Source organism: Podarcis melisellensis (assembly GCF_964234715.1).
Source record: "Podarcis melisellensis genome assembly, chromosome: 1".
Classification (NCBI taxonomy): domain Eukaryota; kingdom Metazoa; phylum Chordata; class Lepidosauria; order Squamata; family Lacertidae; genus Podarcis; species Podarcis melisellensis.
The window spans coordinates 98,795,248-98,821,993 of record NC_138528.1 but is presented as its reverse complement, the minus strand read 5'-3'; the positions used below and the strand labels follow the sequence as shown (position 1 = coordinate 98,821,993).

General features: G+C 42.1%; 1 protein-coding gene across 15 annotated transcripts in view; it reads right to left on the bottom strand.

Annotated features, from left to right (window-relative positions):
* ARHGAP15 (Rho GTPase activating protein 15) overlaps window positions 1-26,746 on the bottom strand; it is a 377,757-nt gene that overhangs the window by 146,483 nt on the left and 204,528 nt on the right. For all 15 annotated transcript variants that reach the window (XM_081929289.1, XM_081929290.1, XM_081929284.1 and 12 more), the window contains one exon: window positions 14,768-14,890. In XM_081929289.1, coding sequence (XP_081785415.1) covers window positions 14,768-14,890 — 123 coding nt within the window. The remainder of the gene's footprint in view (window positions 1-14,767; window positions 14,891-26,746) is intronic.

Sequence of the window (26,746 nt, the reverse complement as noted above, 5' to 3'; positions counted from 1 at the left end):
GCTTCTGAGTACTGCAGAAACAAGAAGGAGTATACCAAAGTATTCCATGTTTCACAATTGCTCATAAAACACTGGAACAGATAGAAGCACCCCTTCCTGCTTCCAGAACTCTCTAACCAGCTCACAATGGTTCCCTTGCTCTGCGCTACATCACCACAGTTGCAATGGTGGCGGCTTTCTACTTGTCACCACAGAAGTGCTGTGGAAACTGCTGCAATTACCCAGCATCACTGCAGGCTATGACTGAGAGGTGGCAGTAGGGGTGTTTGTGCCATTATGTACAGAGACTGCTTATGAGCAGCATGTGTGTATGTAGGCTGCATGTGTGGAGCGTTTGTGTGCTTTAAGTGTGGTCTGGTGATGAATATGTCGTCTTTGTGCAAGAGTGTCTGTGCATGCGCAGTTCTAAAGACCAGAAGTATGAAAGGTCATCAGTGTCAGTATGAAATTTCAACCAATTCCCATTTTGACCAACAAAAAACATTGACTTTGGTGTGAATGTGTTCACATTGCTGCTCGTTATTTCTGTGTAAATATCCAATATCCAATATTTCCGAAAATAATGTACAGAATGCAAAAACACAGGGGAGCCAACCTAGAGCCAACCTTATACACTGGTACCTCTGGTTACGAACTAAATTCGTTCCAGAGGTCCGTTCTTAAGCTGAAACCGTTCTTATCCTGAGGCGCACTTTCGCTTAATGGAGCCTCCCACTGTGCGTGCACCAGAGGCACGTGATTTCCATTTGCATCCTGGAGCAAAGTTCACAACCAGGAGCAGCTACTTCCGGGTTAGCAGAGCTTGTAACCTGAAGCATTTGTAACCAGAAGTGTTCGTAAACAGAGATGCTATTGTACACGTTTACTCAGAAGTAGCTCCCACTGTGTTCTGTAGGGCTTACTCCAAGCAAAGTCGACATAAGACTGATGCCAAAGTTATGACTAAGTTTCTTGGGAACCATGGGAATGAGTTGATCACATCTAGCATAAATTTCATGGTCGGCACTTAGAATCATAGAATTGTAGAGATGGAAGGGACCCGAGGGTCATCGTCCTCCAACCCCTGCAATGCAAATCTCAACTAAAGCTTCCATGGCAATCTTTGCTTTAAAATCTCCAATGAAAGAGAATCCACCATCTTCTGAGGGAGTCTGTTCCACTGTCGAACAGCTGTTAACATCAGTACAACTTCATGTTGTGCAAGTAAATACTGCAGTGTTCTACACAGCAGCAGTGAGGAAGCAGACAGAAGGTGGGGATGGGTAGTAAGACCACCTTATCACAGAGAGAAAGGCTCCACAAGATTCCAGAGCGCACAGATCTACTGCTACAATCTTCTTAATGGTATCAAAGTATTCAGGGAAATAATTTAACCACTGCAATTTATCATGTTAGGAGTCGGTTTTACATCATTTACAGTTAGCCTGCCTCTGGAAAACCTTCCCCACCTCCTTGTATTTCCTCCAAGGTTTACAAAGCAGACCTCCCACAAATTGGAAAGTGCTGATTTTAAGGGGAAATCACGTTTTTTTATAAGAATAAGTTGTCCCCGGCCCTTGACAACACATGTAAATGGCACGGTTTTACAGAACGAAATTGTATTTAATGCAGCTTTTTTGCGCTTCATGACCGTAAACCTCTGGCTGGCTGAGGGCGTTCATCATGGAGCATGTCAGCATAACCAGGTTAGTGCTCTCAGATTACAAATTAGCTCCATCCTCCTTCATCTCTGCTATATATTTTTGACAAATTATGAAAAGAGTGCTCCGTAATGGGAACTTTGTCAGCAGAATCCAAATGAATCAAACCTATGAGGGAAACCATTCAATAGAAGCAGTTTAAAATGTTTAAACAATGTGGCTATAAGATCATCATTTAAACCAAGAGATAGTCTCCGCATACCTTTCCAGCAGAGCATGACACTTTGAAAATTGGTGTAGAGGCCTTTGACAGTACTTCTGTAATCAATGTTTCTTGGCAAAGCCTGCAGGAATCCTAGGAGGGCCATGTATAACTAACCATACAGTAACCTGCACGACATTAAATATTATATTCACTCCTTCCCCAAACAGGTCTTTTGAGGGTGAACCTGGATTTTGTGCTATTTTAAAGACAATATATTTCATTCTATAACACAGCATTCTTCAGCTTGGTGCCCTCCAGCTGTTTTGACCTACAACCCCCATCAGCCCTAGTCAGAGTTGAAGTTTATGCAATAATAAAGTTACTAATCTAAGATGCCACAGGACACTTTGTTGTTTTCCCTTTTTCATAGGAAAGGTGACCCAGAAACTACAACTAATCCAGAATGCGGCAGCCAGACTGGTGACTGGGAGTGGCCGCCGAGACCATATTACACCAGTCCTTAAAGACCTACATTGGCTCCCAGTATATTTCTGAGCACAATTCAAATTGTTGGTGGTGACCTTTAAAGCCTTGGCCCACTATACATGAAGGAGCATTTCCACCCGCATCGTTCAGTCCAGACATTGAGGACCAGCGCCAAGGGCCTTCTGGCGGTTCCCTAACTGTGAGAAGTGAGGTTACAGGGAACCAGGCAGAGAGCCTTCTTCATAGCGGCGCCTGCCCCGTGGAACGCTTTCCCATCAGATGTCAAGGAAATAAGCAACTATCTGACTTTTACAGGACATCTGAAGGCAGCCCTGTTTAGGGAAGTTTTTAATATTTGAAGTTTTAGTCTGTTTTTAGTCCTCTATTGGAAGCCACCCAGAGTGGCTGGGGTATAAATAATAATTAAAAATTATTTTGTTTATTATTATTATTATTACTACTATTATAATGCAAAGACATTCCAGTGCCAAGATGATCTAATGCCTTTCTCATGATTCTGAGATCATTTGGATGTGTCTTCAGATTACTTTGTACATTCATGTGATAGTTACTCAGAATATCTCTAAATGCATGAATACAGATGTACAGGGTATGGTATTTTTGTTATAAAAGGGATCTCCCTTCAATATATAAGATCCCATGATAATCAAATTGCTACAATCTAATTTCTACATATTTCTGCCAATAAAAATCTAAAGTTGCATGAAATATTCACTTGATTAGTAAGGAGAGGGAATATATACAATATTTATAAAAACAATTTACCCGTATTTTTCGCTCTATAACACGCACCTGACCATAACACGCACATAGTTTTTAGAGGAGGAAAACAAGAAAAAAATATTCTAAACGAAACAGTGGATGTATGATTTTTGTGGTTCATGCTGTGGCCACAGACATGTGATCTGACGGTGAGTTTGGGGTAGCCCAGTGCAAAAATCATGAGGAGCCATGTGGATCCATGCTTTGTAACCACGTTTTTGCACCACTGCGGCCCCAGGCAATAGTGGGTGCGTGATTTTTTTGGTGCAAGCTGTAGCCATGGACATGCTATGTGATCTGATGGTGAATTTGGGGTGACCCAGTGCAAAAATCCTGAGGATCCATGTGGATCCGTGCTTTGTAACCAGGCTCTCTGTCCCTCTCTTCTCCACACTCAGTGGCTCTTCTCCCGCTTTGCTGTTTCAAAGCGAGCAAAGCGAGCCACAGAGGCGGGAAGGAAGGGGAACCATGGATCCTTTGCTCACGACTGCAGCAGATCCCCTCACCATCCATAGGCATTCGCTCCATAACACGCACAGACATTTCCCCTTACTTTCTAAGAGGAAAAAAGTGAGTGTTATGGAGCAAAAAAAACGGTAATTATTGAGCATGTTCACTTTTTGAGTCTGCTTATTGCCAGTACTTTCCCCTATTGTACCAAGGCTTCACTACTACCCTTAAAATTGATTAGGATTTTACTTCTAGAATGGTGACAGCCAATTGGAAAGCATAAAATAAATCATGACATCACAACAGTGTTGTAAGCCAGTTAGATTTGGCTATATGCTGCTATCATTGAAGTTGTGCAGAGTGAGCCTATTCATGACAAATGCTTCCTAAATCTTCTCTGCAACAATCTCTTCGAATTGCCAAAAGAGGGCATGCCTCTTAATATCACTGAAAATATTTGTGGAAAGTCATCCAATCTTTGGCCAAGCCCTGTCTTATAAAAACTGGCTTCTGAAAGATTTCAGTATCCAAAGCTAGGATGACAGGTTTCCCATGTTTGGAGTGGCATGTACCAGAATTTCAGGCAGACTCAGGGGCTAGAGTCTCCTCAGTTATGAAGGTGCAGTTATGGTGCAAGCCACATGAAGTCAGAGCAGACACCAAGATCTCCAAAGCTGCCTGAAGGGATGCAGTTAGGCAAGGCTTCAGCCAGATGAAGGAAGCCACATTTTGGTTCTGCATACTCAAAAAGCTGGTTGATGGGGGACACAGAGAGTTTTGAAATTATGTATTGCGCTGGATACCACACACAGGGTACGTCCGGATCTAGAGTACTAGGAGATGATTGGAATCTTTATCAAATGTAAGAGATGGAAATCTAGATGAACATTAAAAAAACTCCACATCTCTCTTCCGTGTCTAAATATTTTAGCTCTTCCTACGATAAGGAAACAACCAGAACATCTTTTCCAATAATGAAAACAATAACTGTTCCTGAGGGAATAAAGAAAGCAAAAGGGCTTTGATTTATTAGCAAAAGGGCACTTGAGACTTCTACTTTTTTATGTAACGGGAAGGGGGATGGTGGTGGCAGGCAAAGATGTACACAGCACTCCTAACCTCCTGTTATGAAAGTTTATGTTTCCTATCCAGCTTATTTAGCTCAAATGTCTGGGAAATAGACACAATTACCACCTTATGGAATGCTACTTAACTTTAAATGCTCCCTCCTGAATAGAAACCCACATTGTCCTCTCAAAGTTTATTCCAGTTTCTCAGGAATTGCTCCCTCAACAGGCTTCAGAAATGTTCTTGTTCATCATTTAAAAATTTCAGCTAATGAAATATTTTTTTATTACAGTAAAGAAAATTCCCATATAAAGAGCTGTTCACAATAAGTTGTTAAAAGAGGCAAAAGAAAAAGAAAAAAGAGAGCTGCATTCTATGCCCTTATACAGCTTTAATCATTCACTCTTTCAGCTGTTATCAATTTAAAACCAATGAAACTCCCACACTGAGTCCATTTGAGCAGTCAATTTTAATATCTTGAGGCATCTGTAGTTATTCTGAATTGGCTGCAAAAGCAGAACTAACAACTTAAGCTCTAACCATAAGTCTACATCAGGCTGGTAACTCATACATCAAACACCGACAGTTAGTCAATACTATAGTATGAAAAAACCAACAACCATTTTTAAGAAGAGCAGTATATTCACAATGTGTTCGGCAGCATGGTTCGCATTATGAGTTGCTGATATATGCACATAAAAACCATCCATTTGAGGTAGTAGTGGACATGACAGCTTTGTATGTGGATATAAAAGGAGACACAAGGAAAGGATGGGAGAGCCATTCTGAAGTTCTGAGGCATGTAATATGATGATTACAGCTGCAATGAATTGCCTGCCCTGCTTAAAAGAAGCAAAATAGAGTTTGTAGACATGACACTCTTCAAGGATTAGAAGGGTAACTCTTCCCAGGCAACCCCACAGTTTATGTGGGGAAAAAAAACTTGTGTGTGCATCCATTAATTATCCATTGTGCTCCCCCCTTCTAAAATAATGTTTAGGGGTAGTCTCATTTTTCTACTCATATTGAAACACTGCCCTTCAATGAGGCCAAACTTAGATTCACAAAATGTTTAGGGGTATGCATCCCCCTGCATCCCCCAAGAAAAAATGGACTGATTATATCCCACCTTTCCCCTGAAGACATGGGGGTATTGTTCATGGGGTCATCTCTTATATGTATTATCTTAATATACTGTGAAGTTGAGCTGAAATTTTGCTTAAATAATAAAAAAAGGAAATAGCAACGGAGAAAATTGTTCTCTCTCTTCCCACCTCCCACCCCTTTCTTAACCATCTTGTTTAAGTTGCAGCAAGTGTCATTGGATCTCATACTGTACTCAAAGAACATTTCTGTGGAAGTGATGTTGTTCCAGGAGCGTTCCTGGGGGTGGGTGGGGTAGCTGCGCCAAAAGAACTGGAATATAAAAGTATGTCCTTAAAAATGTGGGTTGCTATCTATTCTGTTTGAGGCTTGGGGTTTTCATGAGAAGAGGTGACAAATACCAAAGCCTTGCCCAGGCCCAAGGGCCAAGCAAATCAGTGGGCCTTGTTAGCTGAGTTTGGGAAGATGCTATCTCAGGAAATATTATGTCATCTGAGGTCTTAAAAAGGTGGGCAAAGATGGACCTTTGTGGTTCAACCTCTCTGGGAGAGCTGCTTTGAAGGGCCAGTAGTCTTTTCTGTAGCTGCTGGGTGACCTTGGGCTAGTCACACTTCTTTGAAGTCTCCAAGCCCCACTCACCTCACAGAGTGTTTGTTGTGGGGGAGGAAGGGAAAGGAGATTGTTAGCTGCTTTGAGACTCCTTTGGGTAGTGATAAAGCGGGATATCAAATCCAAACTACTACTACTACTACTACTACTACTACTACTACTACTACTCTTCTTCTTCTTCTTCTTCTTCTTCTTCTTCTTCTTCTTCTTCTTCTTCTTCTTCTCATGCTCCTATGAGGTTGTGGAGCAGGAGAAGCTGTAGGTGAACCACCCTCACTTAGAGCATGGCAGAGGTGCCACAGCCTCAGATTGGTGCAGCATAGAAGGGGTGCTGTGGCTCCTCCCAAGACAAGTGATAAGTGAGCGTAACAGAGTCCTCCTCAGGTTTCGTGACTGCAAACTTCAAGTCCAATACACAAATGGCAGGTAAATCTCCAAGCCTGGCATTGCCATGCAGCAGAATGAAGTGACCTGTTTCAGGCTTCCATAAGCACAGGGAAGATGGTTGCAAGAACTGGTGTCTGTGATGGTGGGCAACCCAAAGGGGAGAAGGGTGAGCTTCGTATCTAGCGGACCAGCACTGGAGTACTACCAAATGCCCCATTCATAACCAAGTGTCTGGCAACAACATTGAAGTGTGTCTGTCAGCCAGCATTTAATGGCATTTGGGGCAGTGATGGGGAATGTACAACCACAGGCCTAATTTCATATAGCCCCTGGATGCTGCGCTCTTGCTCTTTGAATCACCTCCCTGGGAATCAATTTTGTGCGAGAGAGATTGAGGAGGGAGGCAGAGAAAGAGACACAGATGCCAAAGAGTAAACCCAAGGAGTGGAGCGGGGCAAGGTTGTGAGAAGGCTAACATCAAGGAACACAGCTGATGCGTTGCTCTGCATACATAATTTTGCCACAGCTTTTATGTATAGTTTGCTGTGGTTAATGCAGGATTGTTTTTAAATAGCTTTGATTTGATTTGCGTTTTTAATGCTATTTGGAGTACTTTGGGCACAAATGTGGCAAATACATAAACAGATAGACATTTTACAAAATGTTTAACTCTCACTTCAAGTTTTATGCCTTGCAAAAAGAGTTAGTAGGAATGTTATCTCCCTTGAAGAATAACTCTTGTAATAAAAAAGGTATGCAAATATGCTCCATTCTAAACTTTTCTGCCCTACCATGAAAAAATGAAGACAAAACAAAACCCAAAAAATGAAAAAAGTGTGGAAATAAACAATTTCTCAAGCCATTTAATTCACCTATAAAAAATTAAATAGATGCTTTCTAGGACATGAAATTTGGCCAACTCTTTTATTTTTAATCTGTGTCGTTCTATTTTGCTACTTAAAAATGTTTTAATACAAGCCTTAAAAATTAACATTTAAAAGCGCTTTCTGTCAGGGTAAGCATTGCAACTGCATTTTCATAACATTTTAACAGATTAAGGGATAAACTCAACTGAAGACAATGAAGGAACCTTATCAAATGAGCATTTCACATAGACTTACTGGAGACTGGAATTAAGCTCTGCTAACGAATCTTAACTCATTTGCATGGCCAGAACCTAATCCTAATGAAACTTCATGGTAGAAAACTAACATGCTTTTTCTTCTTGCAACATTCCTCTGCTATTAAAACCATGCGCTTAACAAAAGGCCCCAGAACTGTATGGCAGAGCATGATACTATATGATTTGAGCATGGAACACACAAGACACCTCGATGCTAGCAAATCAGCATTCTAAAGCAATCCTGTCTAAAGAAAGATGTACATCTGCTCTTCCTTCAGAGACACATTAAAGGATGGATTTGAGTTATGCTAATGAATCTGGATTTGTTAGGAAGGATCACATCTGATCCCTATGTAATACCAAAGGAGATTCATCAGCTACACTTTATTAAACTAAAATGACGAAAAAACCCAGAAATGGAAAGACAATAAATTAGAGCAGAAGACGCAACTATCTTACTTCAATATTCAACAAAATAAACTGCAGTGATGTGTAGCAGGCCTGCATAACTTATCATTCACCCACCCCAAGTCCCTCGTGTGGCAGCCAACAAATCCTCCTCTTTTTACAGTTACCTGGCATGCAGCAAAAACAACCGGAGGACCACTATGCCCATGTGGGTCACTGATTCTGCAGGCCTGATGTAAGGAAAATCATTTGTCAAACAGTCTGAGAACACTTTGGAACACAGAATTTGGGTCATCAGGTGATCAGACTGCATGAATGTTGCTCATATGTATAGAAGGTTAGAGGACGTAAGGGGTCGGCTCGCATTTCACTTTAAACTGCAGTTTAAAATAAATGATAGTTTATGATGAACAATGTGCTGGTGTATGCTGCTCAAATCATGCACATTTTGCTAGTTTTCTGCTCCTACATGTCCTTAGATTAGGGCAAACAAACCACCTCAGTTAGCCTGGTCAGCAGGGGGGTTGATACACCACCAGCATCTCAAATTTATCTCTCTGGCTCTGCACCTGCTGCAAACGTTCTGAGCCCCTCTAAAGATAAAGATATTTTCTGGTACATAAAATGATAGCTCTATGGACAATGGCGTCCCCACACTCAACAGGGGCAGATCTTGGAGATCTTTTGTAATATGGCATCCTGTACAGGGCCAAAATTTGGCACCCCAAAATGGATCTTACCTGTTTTGGATCATCTTAATTTTGTACTGCCCCAGATTCTGGGGATCCAGAAAAGTCAGGCACACCCAAGTCAGAGTAATACATGCCAGGTCATAGGTGAGCGTGACTGTATTACAGACTGACCTGGCATTTAGTAAATCATGTCCTCCATCATGGAGTGCACATGTTGCAGTGAGATCACCTACACTGCCTCCCTGCACCCATGTTCAGCCCACGTCTTCAGCTGTGCCTGCATGGGCTGGGTGATGGGAGCACCTTCACTGACCTTCCGATCTCAGTAATGCAGGAACAGCAACACAGCATTCCCGAGGAATAGGTCCTGGTGCTATGGACTCACATTTGCTCATGTGAGCACCTCAAATGCAGCAGAGTAACGGAAGCAAAACTGTGGAGGTTTTGTAGCATTCCTAATTTATTTCTACTGATTAAACAAGAATCAATCTTGAGAAGACAGCCAAGACTCGGTATGGCAAAGGGACTGGATGGGGGAGGGAAAAAAACTTTTCTTTCTTTCCTCTATGTGATTAAACAAGAACCCCCTCCCCCACAAGTCAGAAATGCCGCTTTAATGACTTAAGCTGTGGATTTACGACTGTGTGGAGATAAAGTTTCTAACCAAAGCATGTTTTAAGAAAAGCGTGGAAAGTTTAAGAGTTCTGGAATGACGCAGTTAAAAATACCGTCGCCATATTGGTAAGCTCTGTCGGAGGACTTGAGTCTGGGAGGAGGAAAGAGCTGTTTTTATACTGTGGGTGAGAGTCCTCAGTGGGACTTAAGAACGACAGACCCTGAGATTAATGATGGAAAGAGTGAAACCATCACGATATGAGGATTGGTCGAATGGAAAAATCCACACAGGATATAATTGGTGTTTATCTGCTTAAGGAGATTATCAGAAGAGAGCATAATGGAAAAAGAAAAAATGTACGAACAAGATGAGATGTGGAAACAGCAAGATAAGACTGGATAGAATTATGAACTTTATCTGGACTGATTTGGATATGAGCACAGTAGCAAGAAGATGATTGGAATCCCCCTTTGAAACTTGAAATATGGGTCCCCTCAACAAAAATTTAAAATTCGGCTTTGTAATTCGGAATTTATGTGATGTGATTTGATTTGATTGGTCGGTTAATAAAAATTATATTTTTTTTTTTTAAAAAAGGATGCTAAGGCCATGCCAGAGCCTCTGGGAGCATCTGGGGTGAGCTGTGAGTTCGAAGCCAGCTTCTCGCCCCCCCAGGATGCTTTCCCTTACTGACAAATGGTGGTGCCCATTGTCAGTCCTGTTCCTGCCACTGTGCAGGCTCAGGTAGTCTGGAACCAATGTCTAAGCAACCACTCACATTGTAATCAATAAAGTTGTGGCCAAAATTAATGCCAAAAACCTTAAACTAAGTTCTGTGTCTATTGTGTCTTTATTTTGGGGGTGGTTTTGGGGGTCTTCACACGAAACTAGAGGGTTCAATGGATAAGCTACCAGGAACTTTTGGAAGGGGGCGGGGGGCTGAAACAGGATATCTAGGCTTCCACCGCAGAAAATATAATAATGTAATATAATTAGTATACTTAATATACAGTCATACCTTGGAAGTTGGACAGAATCAAAAACCAAAGCTCCTGCAGCCAATCAGAAGTCGCAGAAGCCCTGTAGGACGTTTGGCTTCCAAAAATAGTTTGCAAACCAGAACAGTCACAGGAGCCAAAATGTTCGAGAACTAAGCTGTTCTAAAATCAAGGTACGACTTTCATCCTCCCCCAAAAAGCTGAACAACTCTGGTCAATCCAGTGGGTAGATCACTGCCAGTTTATTTATAGTGGGAGTAGATCATAGTCTCTTGGAAATCGGACACCCCTGTTCTAAGGCATAACACATTTTGAAAAATATTGTTGTAGCCTTTAAATTTTGTCTGGATTTTAGAATATATCATGTGGTGTTTTTTTTTTAAAAAAATAATTTTTATTAAGGTTTTCCAAATTAAAACAAATAAAATCCAATTCATAAACTTTTTCCAATATCCAGGACTTCCCCTCCCCACCCCCTCTTGTGTTCCAAATCTTCCAAAAAAGCAATAATATTCAACAAATTCTTATTCCCAAAATACACTCATCATCAATAACTCAATTTATCCAAATTTCCATCCCCTAAGGTCGACCTATTCCCTTCCACGAGTTCCCCCCTTTCAAATATAGTACAGATAAAAATAGAATAAAAACAAACAATAATTTTACAACCTTTGGATTCCAAATTTCCCTCCCCTCTTTCCCTGTTGCGTTCCTCCTATCCCTCCACTTCTAATGTCTTCCTGATGAACCCACATTTCACTAAACCCACATCCCTCTGGTTCTTTACCGGTCTTTTTTTTTAAATTACAGATGTCCAATCATAGAAGGAGTCTATCAAAGGGGGCCCATTTCTTCTATCCAGATTTTTATATCCAGGAGTATAAACTCCAATTTTATATCCATAAGCTTGTCAAATCTGGATATCCCAAATGTACCCACTCCAGTTCTGTCCAGTTCTTGTTGTTTCCTTGTTCTTGTCAATCACTCTCCTCCTTTTTACTTCCCTGTTCCCTCACAGAAATGTTCTTTTTCCAAAGGCTTCTAGTGTCTCTACAGAGGCTTGTTATTCAGGAGCAAAACATTACATCATGTTCCTTTCATTTTTCAACAGATTAATCCATTGTTTCCAGTAAAGTGTAGGCCTCTGTAGACAAAATAATGTTCCATTTCTGCAGTTTCCCAGGAGATTAAAAGTTCTATCCAACTGTTCAAGTTTCCCGTCGAAAACACATGCAATGTCCCTCAGCTCCTCTAGGTGGATTACAATAACAAAGTTCCCTTCCAGATCACATCCGCCAGTCCAAATAACTTATAAATCCTTATTTGAAACAATTTATCTCCAATTTATAACAAATGTAACCGGCAAAGTCCTCATAACAAAGTCTCAATTTCATTCTTCCGTTTTGACAGCTCTTTGACAGCTGTCAAAACCTCCGTTATTCTTCTCCAGGCATTTTCACGAATCGCTCCAGGGATTCCGGGGGGGTTGCTTTTTAATCCGAATTCCACTTTTCTCCTCCAGCTCAATCTTATAAATTTCCCTCGCGAAGTTGCTAGTTCAGCAAGATAAGGTTCCTCTCGATCTTAGTTATCCAGTCCTTTGTTTTGGCTCTTCTACAATTGGGGGGGGGGGGCTGACTTCCTTTTTTCCACCTCCCCCGTTCGCTCCAAATTCTAAAAATTTATCCCTCTTTTTAGTCCATATTCCAATTACTCACGGGTTCTTCTTTTGGGTCCAAATTTTCAATAGAAGAAGTCAGCGCTCTCCGCCGGATGGCATGCGGCTGCGCTCGGCAGGGATAGCAGAGGACTCAAAGCACCACGCTCCTCCCCGGCACCCGATCCGTAGCCTTTAAAAAGGCTCCTTCACGAATCGAGAGGGCGCTGACGGTGCCAGCCGAGTCTCCATGTCCACGGCCTCCGTGGCCGTGGTTTTTAAGGGTCCCCGCATCGCCGGTGCGGTAGGACCCAGCCCCTGCCGAGCAGGCTCCCTCCGGAGCTCGGAGGGAGCCCGCCATTCGGCGATGGCGCCGACCCGGAAGTCCTGAATATATCATGTGGTTTTTAGCCTTTTATCATATTTCACTTATAATAACTATTGTTTATGGAGTATTCTACCCTTTCCACTTAAACTGAGATGAAAACGGGATAGCATCCGTTGATCCCACAACCAACCCAATTTGCATTTGTTGATTAGAAACTCTGAACAGAGGCTACACACATACAAACTGTACATACATATTCTCTCTTCTTACAAACTGTACCTGGGTTGGTTAGAAAGGTGACTATAAACTGGCTTTTGTACTATTGGCCTAAGTTCGCCTCCGGTATGCTATAATTCAGGAGGAACAAGAATAAAACTTAAGCGAGAGAACTCATAATTGCATTAACACAGTGCTCATGAATCTAGTGGTGTTCTGTTAGTGCAAGTGGCCAATGCAGTCATTATACAAAACCTCAATGTAACAAAGGCAGGCAAGCTGATGAATTGCTAACTTTACACTGTTTGATCTTCCATATTTCCCCTCTGTGGAGCTGCCCTCATTTGCACTGGTTGAAGCCCTTCCATTAGTTCAAAATTGCTGGAATACAACCAGAACATCCTGTGTATAAAGGCTGTGCACAGCTGGTGCCAAAGAGCTTTTAACTACCTAATTTACATGAGCAGTTGTGGTTTTAACATGTATTCATTGGTGGCTGGGCAAGTTTTATACACAGAAATTGAGAAAATTAGATAAAAATTAACCTTTATAAAATACCATAATAAGCCTTTCACAATATCTGAACATGTCCACAAGATGAAAACAGTAGCAGGGACAGCATTTTCTACTGAAGTATTATTCCAATCATAAAGGCAACTGCCCCAGCTGAGGAGATCCACCATGTATGGGGTGGAAAATTCATGAGGCTCAGGGATTGTCCCATATATTCCCATGAGCCAGGTAGGCATTATACACAGAATACATATGGGAATATCGAGGAATAAAGCATATCGGCTCCACCAATTTCCATTAGTTGATCAAAAGCTCTGAACTGAGCCTACGTACATACAAGCCACACACACATATTCTCTCTTCTTGCAATCTGAACCAGCATTTTTGTAGAGTGCTAATCTTGCACACAGAGACAATGTGCACACAGTTTTAATAAGCACAGATTGTATTTAGAGTCCCAAATCAACATGTGGAATTTGGGCAAGCCCTCAGATATGATCCTACTTCTCCATATTCCCAAATATCCAATGGTTGGCTGCTGTCAGAACAGGATGCTGGATCCAGCAGGCTCTTCATCTGTTCTTATATCACATAGTTGGGGCTGTAGGCAACCCCCTTTCAAGCCATCTTGGGGAACAAAGAGGTGTATGCATGTGAATGTATCTTTTAAGTTTATGTCCACTGTTTTTACATCACAGGAAACACCATTCTGGTAGGTAGAAATTAAACCTTTGACACTCAGAGAACTCCTATCAACTCGTATGGATAATGTGAATCCCAACAATTTCCACACACTAAGCAACCATGGTGCTAAAGGCGTCTCTTTTGCTATCTTGTTCCTCATTTCAACAACTTAATTCTCAGAGCAGGCACCACAAACGTACTGAAGTTTGGGGTCAGACCTCTTTCTGTCATGCAAAATGTGGCATGCCTCAAGTATGCCTAACATATAGAAATATAACCCTTCCACATGTTAAACTTAAGAAATCTACTTACGTTTGGGTTTTCTTCAACATAACTGGCTAGAAAGACTAACCAAGAAGCCTAAGGGCATGGCCAATACACATGCAGACATATTTTGTCACACAGGAAGGTTTCAGCATGTGGTCCAACGCAGCCTGCTTCCTTTATTCCCCCTCCCCAGCTGGCCTCTGACACACACAAAAATGCAGTATGATGCCTATTGAACAGACCAGCAGATATTTGCATACCTATCATTTCCCATGAGACCCAAGAGCTAGTGAAGGGTGGAGGGAGAGAGAGGAGAAATGGGGTTTCATTGAACCTAGTACTCATCTCTCCAGTTTGTATCATTTTTTAAAAAGCACTGTAACAATACTTTGAAAACCACTGTAAGTCAAAATAAATTATTTTAAGAACTGTGGCCAGGTCAATGAAACAGGAATACTCAACAATTATACACACATGTGAGCGCAAGCGTGCACAAACACATACACACAGAGAGAGATAAAGAGGACACACACCTTTAATGATCCCCTTTTCTTGCAACGTTTTCAGTGAAGGTCTTCGAGTGATAAATTTCTTTAGTCTGCTTTTAACTCGGTTTTTGTCAGTTGTATCAGAAGTGCTGTAGTTCAGCCTGAAAACTGAAAGAAAAAAATCAAAGAAAAAAAATTAACAGGATGTTATGTTCCAACATAGAAAGCTTTGCTGGATATCTTTGGGGGAAACTGACTATATATTCTGCTATGTGGGATGATCCAAAAAGAAGCTGATTAATATTATTTTGAATAAACATTGGGAGCTGAGAGAGTCATATTAGTAATGGTTCATGTTATTGGACAGCTATCAATATACTTGTGTAAATTTTGAATGCATACCAAAAATTTGTATCTCTAGCACATATGGTTCTCCACTTGCAAATTAAAGTGTGCTATTTATTATTTCCTAGGCAAATAAAATGGTGGGTTGGACAATATGATAATACTGGGAGAGGTCTGATTCTCTGTGCCAAGTATGGAAAAACATGATATATCCAAAGCACTGGTACATAAAAGAAATACTTCATATGGTAGCAAAATCCTATGCATGCTTACTCAGAAAGAAGTCCCATGTTCAATGGGACTGACTTCCAAGGAAATGTCAGAATGAATGAAATTCCAACTAAATACCAGAAAGAACTTGGTAACAGTAAGGGTTGTGCAACAGTTGAATGGACTCCCTAGGAAGGTGGTGGACTCTCCTTCATTGGAAAGTTTTAAAGCAGAGGTTGGATGGCTATATGTCATGGGTGCTTTAGTTGAAATTTCTGCATTGCAGGGGGTTGACCCTAAGAGTCCCTTACAACTGCACAATTCTATGATACTATTCTTTGGAACCCAACTCTCAGCATAGCAATGTAGCTCTTCAATATACAGGTAACTTGCATCTTATGTGGGGGTTACATTCCTGGACACTGTGCATATAAGAAAAAATCCCATAAAGCCAGAAACCCCTGGAACCAGGCCCTCTGCCTGATGGAGGGCTGCTTGCCCAGCTTTGTGAAAGAGGCACTAGGGCTCTGGCAGCTCTCTGGAGTCCTTGTGTCACCTTCCCAAAGCCCAATGAGCACTTCCTCGGTTTGGGGAAGGTAGCGCAAGGGCTCTGGGATGCTTCCAGAGCCCTCTCACCACTTTTCCAAAACCAGGTAAGCCCACAATTGCAGTTCTGCATAGGTGGGGGGTAGGAACAAATAAATGGAGATTGGGTTTACCCCCGCAAAGCTACAATCACATAAGTAAATTAAGCGTAAGCTGTGAGTTACCAGTAAACCCTAAAGAATCTGAGATAACAAGGTTATGTGTCATCCATGGTGCACCCTTAGGTATGACCTCTTTTAGATTGGAAGGAATAAACAGTAAACAAAATTTTGATATGGCTTGCTTAAAGACCAAAAAATAAATAAATCACCATATGTGTATGTGTGTGTGGTTTAATTTTTATCCCCTCTCCACAAGGATCCCTGCAAATGATAGCTCTGTGAAGGGCTAGAGAAGGAAATGCCACCAAACTACAATGTGCATGATGCTTTGGGGAAACCATGACATCACGTACAATTTTGGTGTATGTATGCTTCCTGCACTACCTTTGTTGACAAGGAAGAAAGAAAAGGGTGTCATCTGCACATATGAACAGATTTCTTTTGTGCAGATCTAGGAGTCAAGATCCAGGGCATCAAACAACATTCCTGAAAGCTTTGTAATCACTCTTAGCACAGATTGTGTTCCAAATGCATAAAGTCCTATTTCATTTTCCCTGCAAGTAAACTGCCCAAGATACAACAGGTTGTGAACCAAAATTAGAAACGCATTACTGGACTTCTTTAAAAAGAAAAGAAAGAGCATTTGTTAAGAGGGGACAAATGAAATGATACATTTAAAATATGCCCCGTCCTCAAACCAGGGCGAGTTCACAAAGCCTACTTCACAAGAGAATTCAGGGATACTGTGCTATATATTACAAATTTGTCAGTAAGAATCAAAATAAAACATTTTCTTTTTCACTTTGCTGCTCTCTAGGGATAAAAACGTGCCAGATTTTTTCATTTTAAAATAAATACAACATACCCAATTAAGGAGAGCAACATTTAAACACATGCCTATGATAATCAGAGCATACTTTGCTTCTGATTTCACTACTGATTTGAACAGAGGACTGTTCCATTTTCCCACAGCACTGAACTGACCCCACACATACTTTTACAAGTTAGTAATCACAAAGGACATATAAAAGGACACTTTTACTGGAACATTTGCAGCATGGGACAATAATCCATCACTTACGAAAAAATAAAATTCACATTTTTAGTGGTAGCATTCTTAGGACGATATATCATAGAATACAGAGATTAGTGTTAAATTAATGGCTGGCTCTTTTGTTCGTGTTCTATTTTGGACCTTCTGGGTTCAAATGGGAACAACCCTTGGCAGTGATATACTAAAATTCCAGGGCACTCAGCCTTACTGTATAAAGAGAAATAGAAATAGCATTTCTGATGCTACAACCTTGGTGGCATGAGGAAAATGTTATAGAAAATGCTATCTGTTCTCTATGGACTGGATTCACCTAACAAACCCAGTCAGTGGGAGCCTTGTGAAAGAGCTTCTGCTTGTGCAACAGGGTTTTCCCCACCTCCCCCTGTGCCCCCTGAAATTGGCTTGGGGGCTGGAAGAAACCCCAGAACAGTGGGGCGGGATTGTTCTGTCTGGAAAGCTGATATGCTTATGCAGCAGATGGAATGTTTGTAACAGCACAATGTTGAATTCCACCCCAGTTGTTTAATCGCTTTTCTTCACTTTGTAAAACTTACATATCTGCACATATAATAACAATGCATACAGACCTAGGTCTAAATAGAGCCCACTTACATATTTCATTAAAATGAATGGGACTTCAAAGTGCTTATGTTTCATTGGGCGGCATCCATGGCACAAATTTCCTAGATAAGCAGTTGTACTACTTCAAGTGTGCCAAGGTAGTCCTTGCTTAGTAGCAGCTCCCTTATCAGCATCTACATACTGCACAATGATTTGCCCACAGTTTCAAGTGATTATGTCGATAAACTAAGGTAAGTCGCTCTGTAGCACCACCAACAGCTCCCTGCATGATCTTTTATGTTCCCTCATTATGGTCTCTTTCTGAAGAACTTTTATTTCGCAGTTTACAAAACATTTACCCTAAACCCCATGGGCTTACCACCTGTGATTAATTCCTGCCCAGTACGACGTTCTCTTAGTACTTTGGGTGTGTGTTGAGAGCATTGGTTTTTGAAGAACTATCCATTAATGACTTTCTGAACTGTGACAATGGATATTGACAGTGCTTGTCAGACTAAAGCACTATTGATTGCTTCACATCATGTGTATAGCAAAAACAATTTCTTTCAAGTGCCGCTTTTCTAACTGAAATACATTAGAGCAGCGCTGATCAGTTCATTACGATGCCCAAAATTATAGCATGTAATGCATCCGAAAAGAAAGGATGCAGGAAACACACACACCTCTTGTGTAAGAAGTTGCTGCAATTCAGTGTTGTTTATTTGCTATTTTGAAAGAAAGAAAGAAAGAAAGAAAGAAAGAAAGAAAGAAAGAAAGAAAGACGGCAAACCTCAAAGCGCTTACTCCAGCATAGCCTCATTATGACTAAGGGGTTTCCAGGAATGACATTAAAATGATCAAGCACATTGTCATAGAAAGTCTCTTTTACAGCCAACTTTTCCTGGCATTACCCCCCTTATCCCGCCTCATGTACAATCAATCACCATGAAATTAAAGTGACCCATGCAAACAACATTAGAAGAACTGGCTAATAGAACATGTTAAAATTGTTAAAATACTTGGAAGAAAAGAAAAGCCTTCACCTGCTTCTGAAAACATGTTAAAGTGGGTGCCAGGCAGGCTTCTTTGGAAACAGTGTTTTGGAAAAGCAGGAGGATACCATGAAAAAGCCTTCAGAGATGATCTGTGGCCCAGAGAGTTCCATATGGGAAGAATCATTCTTTCAAATTCTAGGGAAACAAGCCTTGCCAGGCTTTAGAGGTTAAAACCAGGGTCTGGAAACATACTGGCAGCCAAGGCAGCTGAGTGAGAACTTTTGTAGCCTAGCACGATCTGGTGATCTGAGGGGTGAATGGATTTCCACCTGTCTTATATAACTGCTGACTCTGGCCAGACTTGTTTCTCTATCTAGGTTCAACTGCTTACAGATGGCCCAAATCTGTCCTTGGTGCCCTCCTTGAGTCCACCTTGCAACTTGTCTATTTGCCTCAGTCTGACACTCAGCCACTACATCTAATCAACATTTTCTGCCCACCACACTCATTACTGATTGGGGAAACAAACCAAGTGTGTGCACCCCAATGTATTTTCAAATACATACTGATGACAGAACAACAAAACCACAGTGCGGTCCATTGCAGTTATTTGGGGAAAATAACAAAAAATGGCACAGCTAGGAAGTTCTACTCTGTGGCATGGCCAGTATGAAATAATCCTCCATTTTCAAAAGCTCTAGGGCTGAGAACCCCTTGGAAAAAAAGAGGGAATATAAGATACATGTGCCCATCTTGTCTATTTAAGTCCCATTCCAGCTACCATTCAGTTGGCCTGATATCACCAGAGCCTAGATGGTATGAAATGTTGGAATACAAACTACATTTTGTTGCAGGTGCCAAGAGAAAAACCTTGGCAGGCCAGAAGCTTTGCCTTGTCCCCCCTTGACTATGACTACCCACTGACTGTAAATGATTTTTACCCAATGGATCTGTGAACTTCTAACCTGAGAACACACATCAGACGCCATTTCCTCATATAGCAAAAGCCTTCTATGTGCTGGAAAGGATGCCAAATCTTAGTTGCCCGCGCAAATCAATGCTGACACATAATCAGCATTTATCTTAATTAGCCCTGAAATATGTGAGAAGAGTGACAGTGTGACACATATCACTGCACAAATATATAAGCAGCAAGTTAAAAAAGAAAGCAAAGAGAGAAACATGTTTGTGGTTGGCTGGGAGACACTCTGAAGACCAAGGCCTGGTCATTGCACAACTACATTGTTAGAGAGTCAAAGGTTGCAATATAGCTGAACTTAAATCATTCTGAATGTGTCCGTATGGTCTTTCTGTACAAGAGGTGCCCACAGCTGCCTAGTAGAATTGTGGAAGTAAAGGGAGGGAATTGGACAATGATATTATGTGCTGAATCATTTTATAGTAATATGACAACAACTTAATTTTCAATATTGCTATTCTACGTCTTGTGGCTATGCAGTAAAGACTCACTAAAATTATGGTGAATTGTATTTTTTGGAGGAAAAAAACTTTTCTCCATGAAATACTTAGTGGGTTTTTTTGTTGATTTTTTTTGTTTTGTTTTGCAGATCTGGTTGTCATTGCTGCAAGAATAAATTAAAGTATGTGACTTCTGAATACTACTGTCCCAGATATACTCTTTCTTTCAAGGTATCTTCATTTTGGTTTGGGTTTAATTAGAATGGATTACATTTCAGGAATTCATTACTGGAAAAAATTTCTCACATAGGAGAGATTGCACATAACCAGTAGCACACGTACACAGGATAACCCAAACTTCAACAATTTCCTTCAAATGCTAAGGGGTTCAAACGCTAAGATTAGAAAAAGCTCCCTGTCTCAGAGCTAGTACAGATATTACTACAACTGTTCTATGCACAAATAACTGCTTTGGCATGACCATGGGCCTTTTTTAGGTGGAAACCTCCCCCCCCCTTACCACATGCTTACATGTATGCTGGGACATCGGGAGGGTGGCCAGCAGGAGCTAACCCCACTTGCTACTCAGTGAGTGGGAGCAAGGCTGCTGCCGGAAGCTCTGCTTAAGAAGTTCTGAAGCCAGCTGGTTCTCATCAGTGCCTTCCCCTCTGTGTCCTTGAAGGCTGATTAGCTGCAGGTGGAGTCACTCTGCCTTCTCCTCTTCAGGCTGCAATTCAGCAGGCATAGATAATTCCTGGCCCATGATAATGTATCTTCTTCTTCTTCTGAGTAGCTTTTCATTTCAGGCCCAGGAAGATCAACTAAAGCACCTATGATGGGTGGCCATCCAACCTCTGCTTTAAAACCTCCAAGGAAGGAGAGTCCAGCATGTTTTGAGGGAGTCCGTTCCATTGTCATAGAGCTCTTACCATCAGAAAGTTATTCATGGTGTTTAATCAGAATCTCCTTTCTTGTAATTTAAATCCATTGGTTTGAGTCCTACCCTCTGAAACAGGAGAAACAAGCCTGCTCCATCTTCCATGTGATAGCACTTTATATATTTGAAAGTGGCTGTGGCGCTGTGGGTTAAACCACAGAGCCTAGGACTTGCCGATCAGAAGGTCAGCTGTTCGAATCCCTGCGACGGGGTGAGCTCCCGTTGCTTGGTCCCTGCTCCTGCCAAAATAGCAGTTTGAAAGCACGTAAAAGTGCAAGTAGATAAATAGGTACCGCTCCGGTGGGAAAGTAAACGGTGTTTCCGTGCGCTGCTCTGGTTCGCCAGAAGCAGCTTAGTGATGCTGGCCACATGACCTGGAAGCTGTATGCTGGCTCCCTTGGCCAATAAAGTGAGATGAGCACCGCAATCCCAGAGTCAGTCACAACTGGACCTAATGATCAGGGGTCCCTTTACCTTTATCATATCTTCTCACAGTCTCCTTCTTTCCAGGTTAACCATACCCAACTCCCTCAACCGTTCATCATAAGGCTTGGTTTTCAGACCCTTGATCATCTTCGTTGACCTCCTCTGCACAAGTTCCAGCTTGTCAATATCATTCTTAAATTGTGATGCCCAGACTTGGACACAGTACTCCAGGTGTAGTCTGACCAAGGCTGAAAACAGTGTAGTATTGACTTTCCTTGGTCTGGACCAGGCATAGGCAAACTCAGCCCTCCAGATGTTAGGGGACTACAACTCCCATGATCCCCAGCTAACAGGACCAGTGGTAAGGGATGATGGGAATTGTAGTCCCAAAACACCTGGAGGGCCGAGTTTGCCTATGCCTGATCTGGACACTATATTTCTGTTGATGTGCTGCCTCACACTGTTGTCTCATGTTAAAGCTTGTAGTCTACTAAGACCTGAGAACTTCTTCACATGTACTACTGGAAAACCAGTTGTCTCCCTTCTTATATTTGTGCAGCTGGTTCTTCTGTTGGAATATTCTAGAAGAAACTTGTAAATGGTCTTGAACAAGTTGCTAGGCAACAGAACATTTCCCCAGCAACAGGTGTCCTTATTAGGGCATGCAAGCAACTAAGTCTGGGTCAGTGTAAATAAGTATGTGAATGAGTCAGCATTAGGTCTCTGGCCGGATGGCTAAAAAGAGAAAATGAGTATGTTTGTTTATTTGATTTTTCCTTTTCTTTATTAATGACCAGTGTAAAGTTTTGTAAATAATAAAGACTCTGAGAAACAGAACCAAATAGTGCTTATTCCTGTAATGGGAATTTCACTAAGAGATAGCTGGAATGCTGCTGCTGCTGCTATAAAGAAGTAAAAGATGCAATAAAACTTTTCCGTAAAAAGAAGTCTGCTGCAGAAAGAAATTAAAACCCAAGAGTAGATGCTCACACACCAACATTACATTAGTCCTTACTGAATTTCAATTTGTTAGTTTTGGCCCAGTTTTCCAATCTGAACTGCATTAAGTTGTAGCCCAATTCAATTCAGTTCTGCAGCATCGGAATGCACATCTAGCCCAATTCAATTCATGTTCACATACATGACTAGGGGATGTCCTGTTTTCTTGAACTGAATGGCTCTTATATGTCTATTCAGCGTAGCATTTTATGTCGACACACTGACCAACTGAACTTTCCTTTTCTCATAAGAGAGATGCCTGTCTTTCATGCAGTTGTGGCAATGGGAGCAAAAGGAAGACCACCTCTCTTGCTAAAAGAAAGGGGGGGGGGAGATCTCTTCAGCTACTGCACAAGGGGAAAAAAGACAGACAGAACCCACAGAAAAGCTCATCTGACTTATTTGCATTTCTTCACATGTGGGCCAGCAGGGCAAGAGTTTTGTGGCACCTTCAGCTATTGACTCAATCAATTCTTTTCATTATTCAAACAGAAAGAATTGAGACCAAGGCTCTCCTCCGACACTTCGGAAATGCACTTTATTTGGATTTCAGTAGGATAAAGTGCTGAAAACCTTAGATGCTTATCCAAAGCTTATCTTGTCTTTGGAAAAAAAAAGAAAAACCTTTCTTCCCCAAGAGGTCTAACATATAAGGAAAGTTCTGTAGCAAATAGAAATTGAACAGTTACAAACACACACACACACACACACACACACACACAAGAAAACTCTATTATCAGGAAATGGCACCTGATGACAACATACACATGGTACACAGTTAATCATCAAAGTCCAAGCAGTGTTTTCAAGGGAAAACAACATCAAAACGTGTATGAAATCTAAGGGGGAGGGGCATGGGTGTTAAAGAGAATGCCACAAACACAATTATACAATCAGTCTTTGATATCGAAGCCTTCCAAGTTCCAAAATAGTAAGCAAAAACAGAGAAAGGCCATTATTTTTCACTGTCCAGGGGCCCAGTTTTAAGTTGTGTGTGTGTGTGTGTGTGTGTTTGTGTGGTATTGTAAGGAGTTTAGAACTTGAATTCCACAATCACTAACATCTACCAGAAATCTGACAACCCTGTAAGTGACCAAATGAAAATGTGAAGGTATATTCACCTTCAAATCACATTTATTTATTTATTTGTCTCCTAAGACATGCTGCTAAACCCTCAGCCTGGGACCCATTATGTGCAGTGCTGGATTTATGTACAGTGGTACCTCAGGTTACATACGCTTCAGGTTACAGACTCTGCTAACCCAGAAATAATACCTCGGGTTAAGAACTTTGCTTCAGGATGAGAACAGAAATTGTGCGGCGGCGGTGTCGCAGCAGCAGTGGGAGGCCCCCCATTAGCTAAAGTGTTGCTTCAGGTTAAGAACAGTTTCAGGTTAAGAACAGACCTCCGGAAGGAATTAAGTACATAACCAGTATAGGCTAAGTATAGGCTAAGTAGGCTGAAGCCTAGGGCCTCTAAATCTAGGGGACCTCACCAGCCTGCCCTCTCCCCAGTGCCACAGTCTCCCCTCTCCCAGAATTGCAAACCCAATACTACATGTGAGGGCAGGACAACTCGGGCCACTAAATCTAGGGGACCTCACCAGCCTGCCCGCTCCCCACCACTGCAGTTTCCCCGCTCCCAAAATTGCAAACCCAAGACTTCATGCAAGGGCAGGGCAACTCAGGCCCAGCAATTATGAGACTCAGGGCTAGCCAGTGGGGCCCAATTTGAAGCAGTGGGGCGCAACTTGATTTTTTTTTGTTTTGTTTTTTGTAGAGCCCCAGTTCACAGCAAAATTCTGCAAAATTTTGTAGATATAAATAAAATCCATCTAGATTGCCCTGGTGTGGGGGCCCCCTTAGGAGCAGCCCGCGGGGCCCAATTTGGCCCAGTAACCCATGCGATGGTCACCTCCAGGCTTGACTACTGTAATTCACTCTACGCGGGGCTGCCCTTGAAGCTGTCCCAGAAACTCCAGCGGGTGCAGAATGCTGCAGCGAGGCTCCTCACAGGGTCTCTGCCATGGGAGCATATTCACCCAGTGCTTTTCCAGCTGCATTGGCTCCTGTTGGAGTACATGGTTAGATTTAAGGTGCTGGTTATGACTTTTAAAGCCCTTCATAGCCTAGGACCCTTGTACCTACGGGACCACCTCTCCTGTTATGCCCCATGGAGGACCTTAAGGTCCATATGTAGCAACACCCTAGAGATCCCGGGCCCTAAGGAAGTTAGATTAGCCTCAAACAGAACCAGGGCCTTCTCAACACTGGCTCCGGCCTGGTGGAATGCGTTGTCTCTTGAGACCAGAGCCCTGCAGGATCTGATCTCTTTCTGCAGGGCCTGTAAGACAGAGTTGTTCCACCTGGCCTTTGGCTCAGAATCAGTTTGATTCCCTCCCCCCTCTTTCTTTTTCCTTTCTCCTCCTATGAAGAGATTGCTCCCTAATTGTTTTAATGTTGTATCTTAATCTTTTAAATTGTATTTTAATCAACTTGTTTTTATTATTGGTTGTTAGATGCCCTGAGCCTGGTCTTGGCTGGGGAGGGCGGGGTATAAATAATAATAATAATAATAATTATTATTATTATTATTATTATTATTATTATTATTATTTGCTCCAATTGCCTTAAGGTCAGCCCTGATGAGACTGTGCAGGGGTTGGACTGACAAGTCCTGCCCCTTCGAGGTCCCTGGTGTCACTATTCAGAGTACAGACTCAAGGACTTGTTATGGAAATAAAGGGGGGCACTTATTGGAAAGCACTACACTACAGCATGGCTATAAACTTGTACGTTCAACCGCTGAAGTATACACTCAATATGTAGCAATGGAGATTTATGTTACTGCTTTATGAATGAACACTGTTTTATGAATGGACTCTATATTTTGTGAATTACCTAAGGGCCACCAATAGGGAGCTCTAGAATCTGACAGCTAACCAACTGGGTACTACCAAACAGCGACCCCTGTCACGGCTAAAATGGCCGCTGTTTCTTTAATGCGAATAAAGCTGGGTCAGCATGACTCAGCGGTCTGCACCAAGTTGTATATATAAGTGAGAAATGTTAGTTTGTTGCTGAGGCTGGTGTTTGGGTTGGTTGGGGCTGGTGTGTGGAGTTATTCAGTCGTGTTTTGCACAAAGACTTTTAAGAATAAAACTCTGCAAGGATATTCTCGTGGACTCTTTTTGTGCCGACGAGGGTCCGAGGACCAGGCTGAAGAGGCAAAGGGAGGTCAGAACCTTTTCCTCCTTTTTTTTGCTTTTTACAAACACTGACAGGTTATGGGCCCAGTGTTTCTGAGCATGTGCAGAGTGCAAAACGACTGACAGCATCTCAGCAGGGACCTGGTGAGTCCTGGTGGGGTATGGAGCCGGTGGCTGTGCGTTGGAGCAGTTGGTGGCAAGCTGTAACTGTCTGCAGCGACGCTGGAGCAGCTAGGATCTGAGGACCAGAAAAGCACCCAGCGTCGGCTACTGGAACAGTTTGAACTGCTAGAGGACCACAGTAGGCGACTCACAGAGCGGCTACACCAGTTGCAGAGCCAGGCGGGACCTGAGGGTCAACAGAGGCAGCAGCTAGAAGCCGGTGAGTGCCAGCCAGGACCATCTAGTGGGACTCTAAAGAGAGAGTCTGGAGAGTTTGCTGGAGGCCCCACAGAAGGGGCTCAGCAAGCACCAGCAGAGATGGCAGATTTCCAGTCTTCCCAAGTTGTAAATATTGGGGGAGGCATCCCTTTTGAACTTCTCTCAGAAAGCAACTGGCTGAGTTGGTCAATTAAAATGCAGCAGTTGTTAAGGAGAGATGGACTATGGGACTGTGTTGAAACTGAGGTTTTGAGGACTGACTCTGCTGAGAAAAAACGGCTAGATGAAAGGGCTCGTGCCCAAATTATACTGTGTTTGAGCAACTCTCAGTTATTGCATGTAGCAAATGCCAGCACAGCGTTTGAGTGCTGGAATTTATTAAGGGCAATGCATGTCAGAGAAACTGCTGGAACTATAATTTCTCTGACCAGAAGGCTGTTCAGGACTGTTATGAAAGAAGGTGAGAGTTTGGCAACTCATCTTCAAACGCTGAAATCTCTGTTTCTTCAACTACAGCAGAGAGGTAAGCGTTATGATGAGACTGACCAAACCTACATTATTCTTTCAAGTTTGCCTGAAAGCTGGTTGCCCGTGATTAACAGCATGGAGAGTATGCGTCCCCGAGATCTGACCCTTGAGTACGTGGTTGGAAGATTGACCGAAGAAGCAGAAAGAAGGTCAGATAAACAAGCTGAACTCCAAGAGCGGAGGAGTTACAGTCGAGGGGGCCAGCAGCAGAATCTGCCAATGGAGCAACGCCAAGGTTTGGACTTGGCCATGG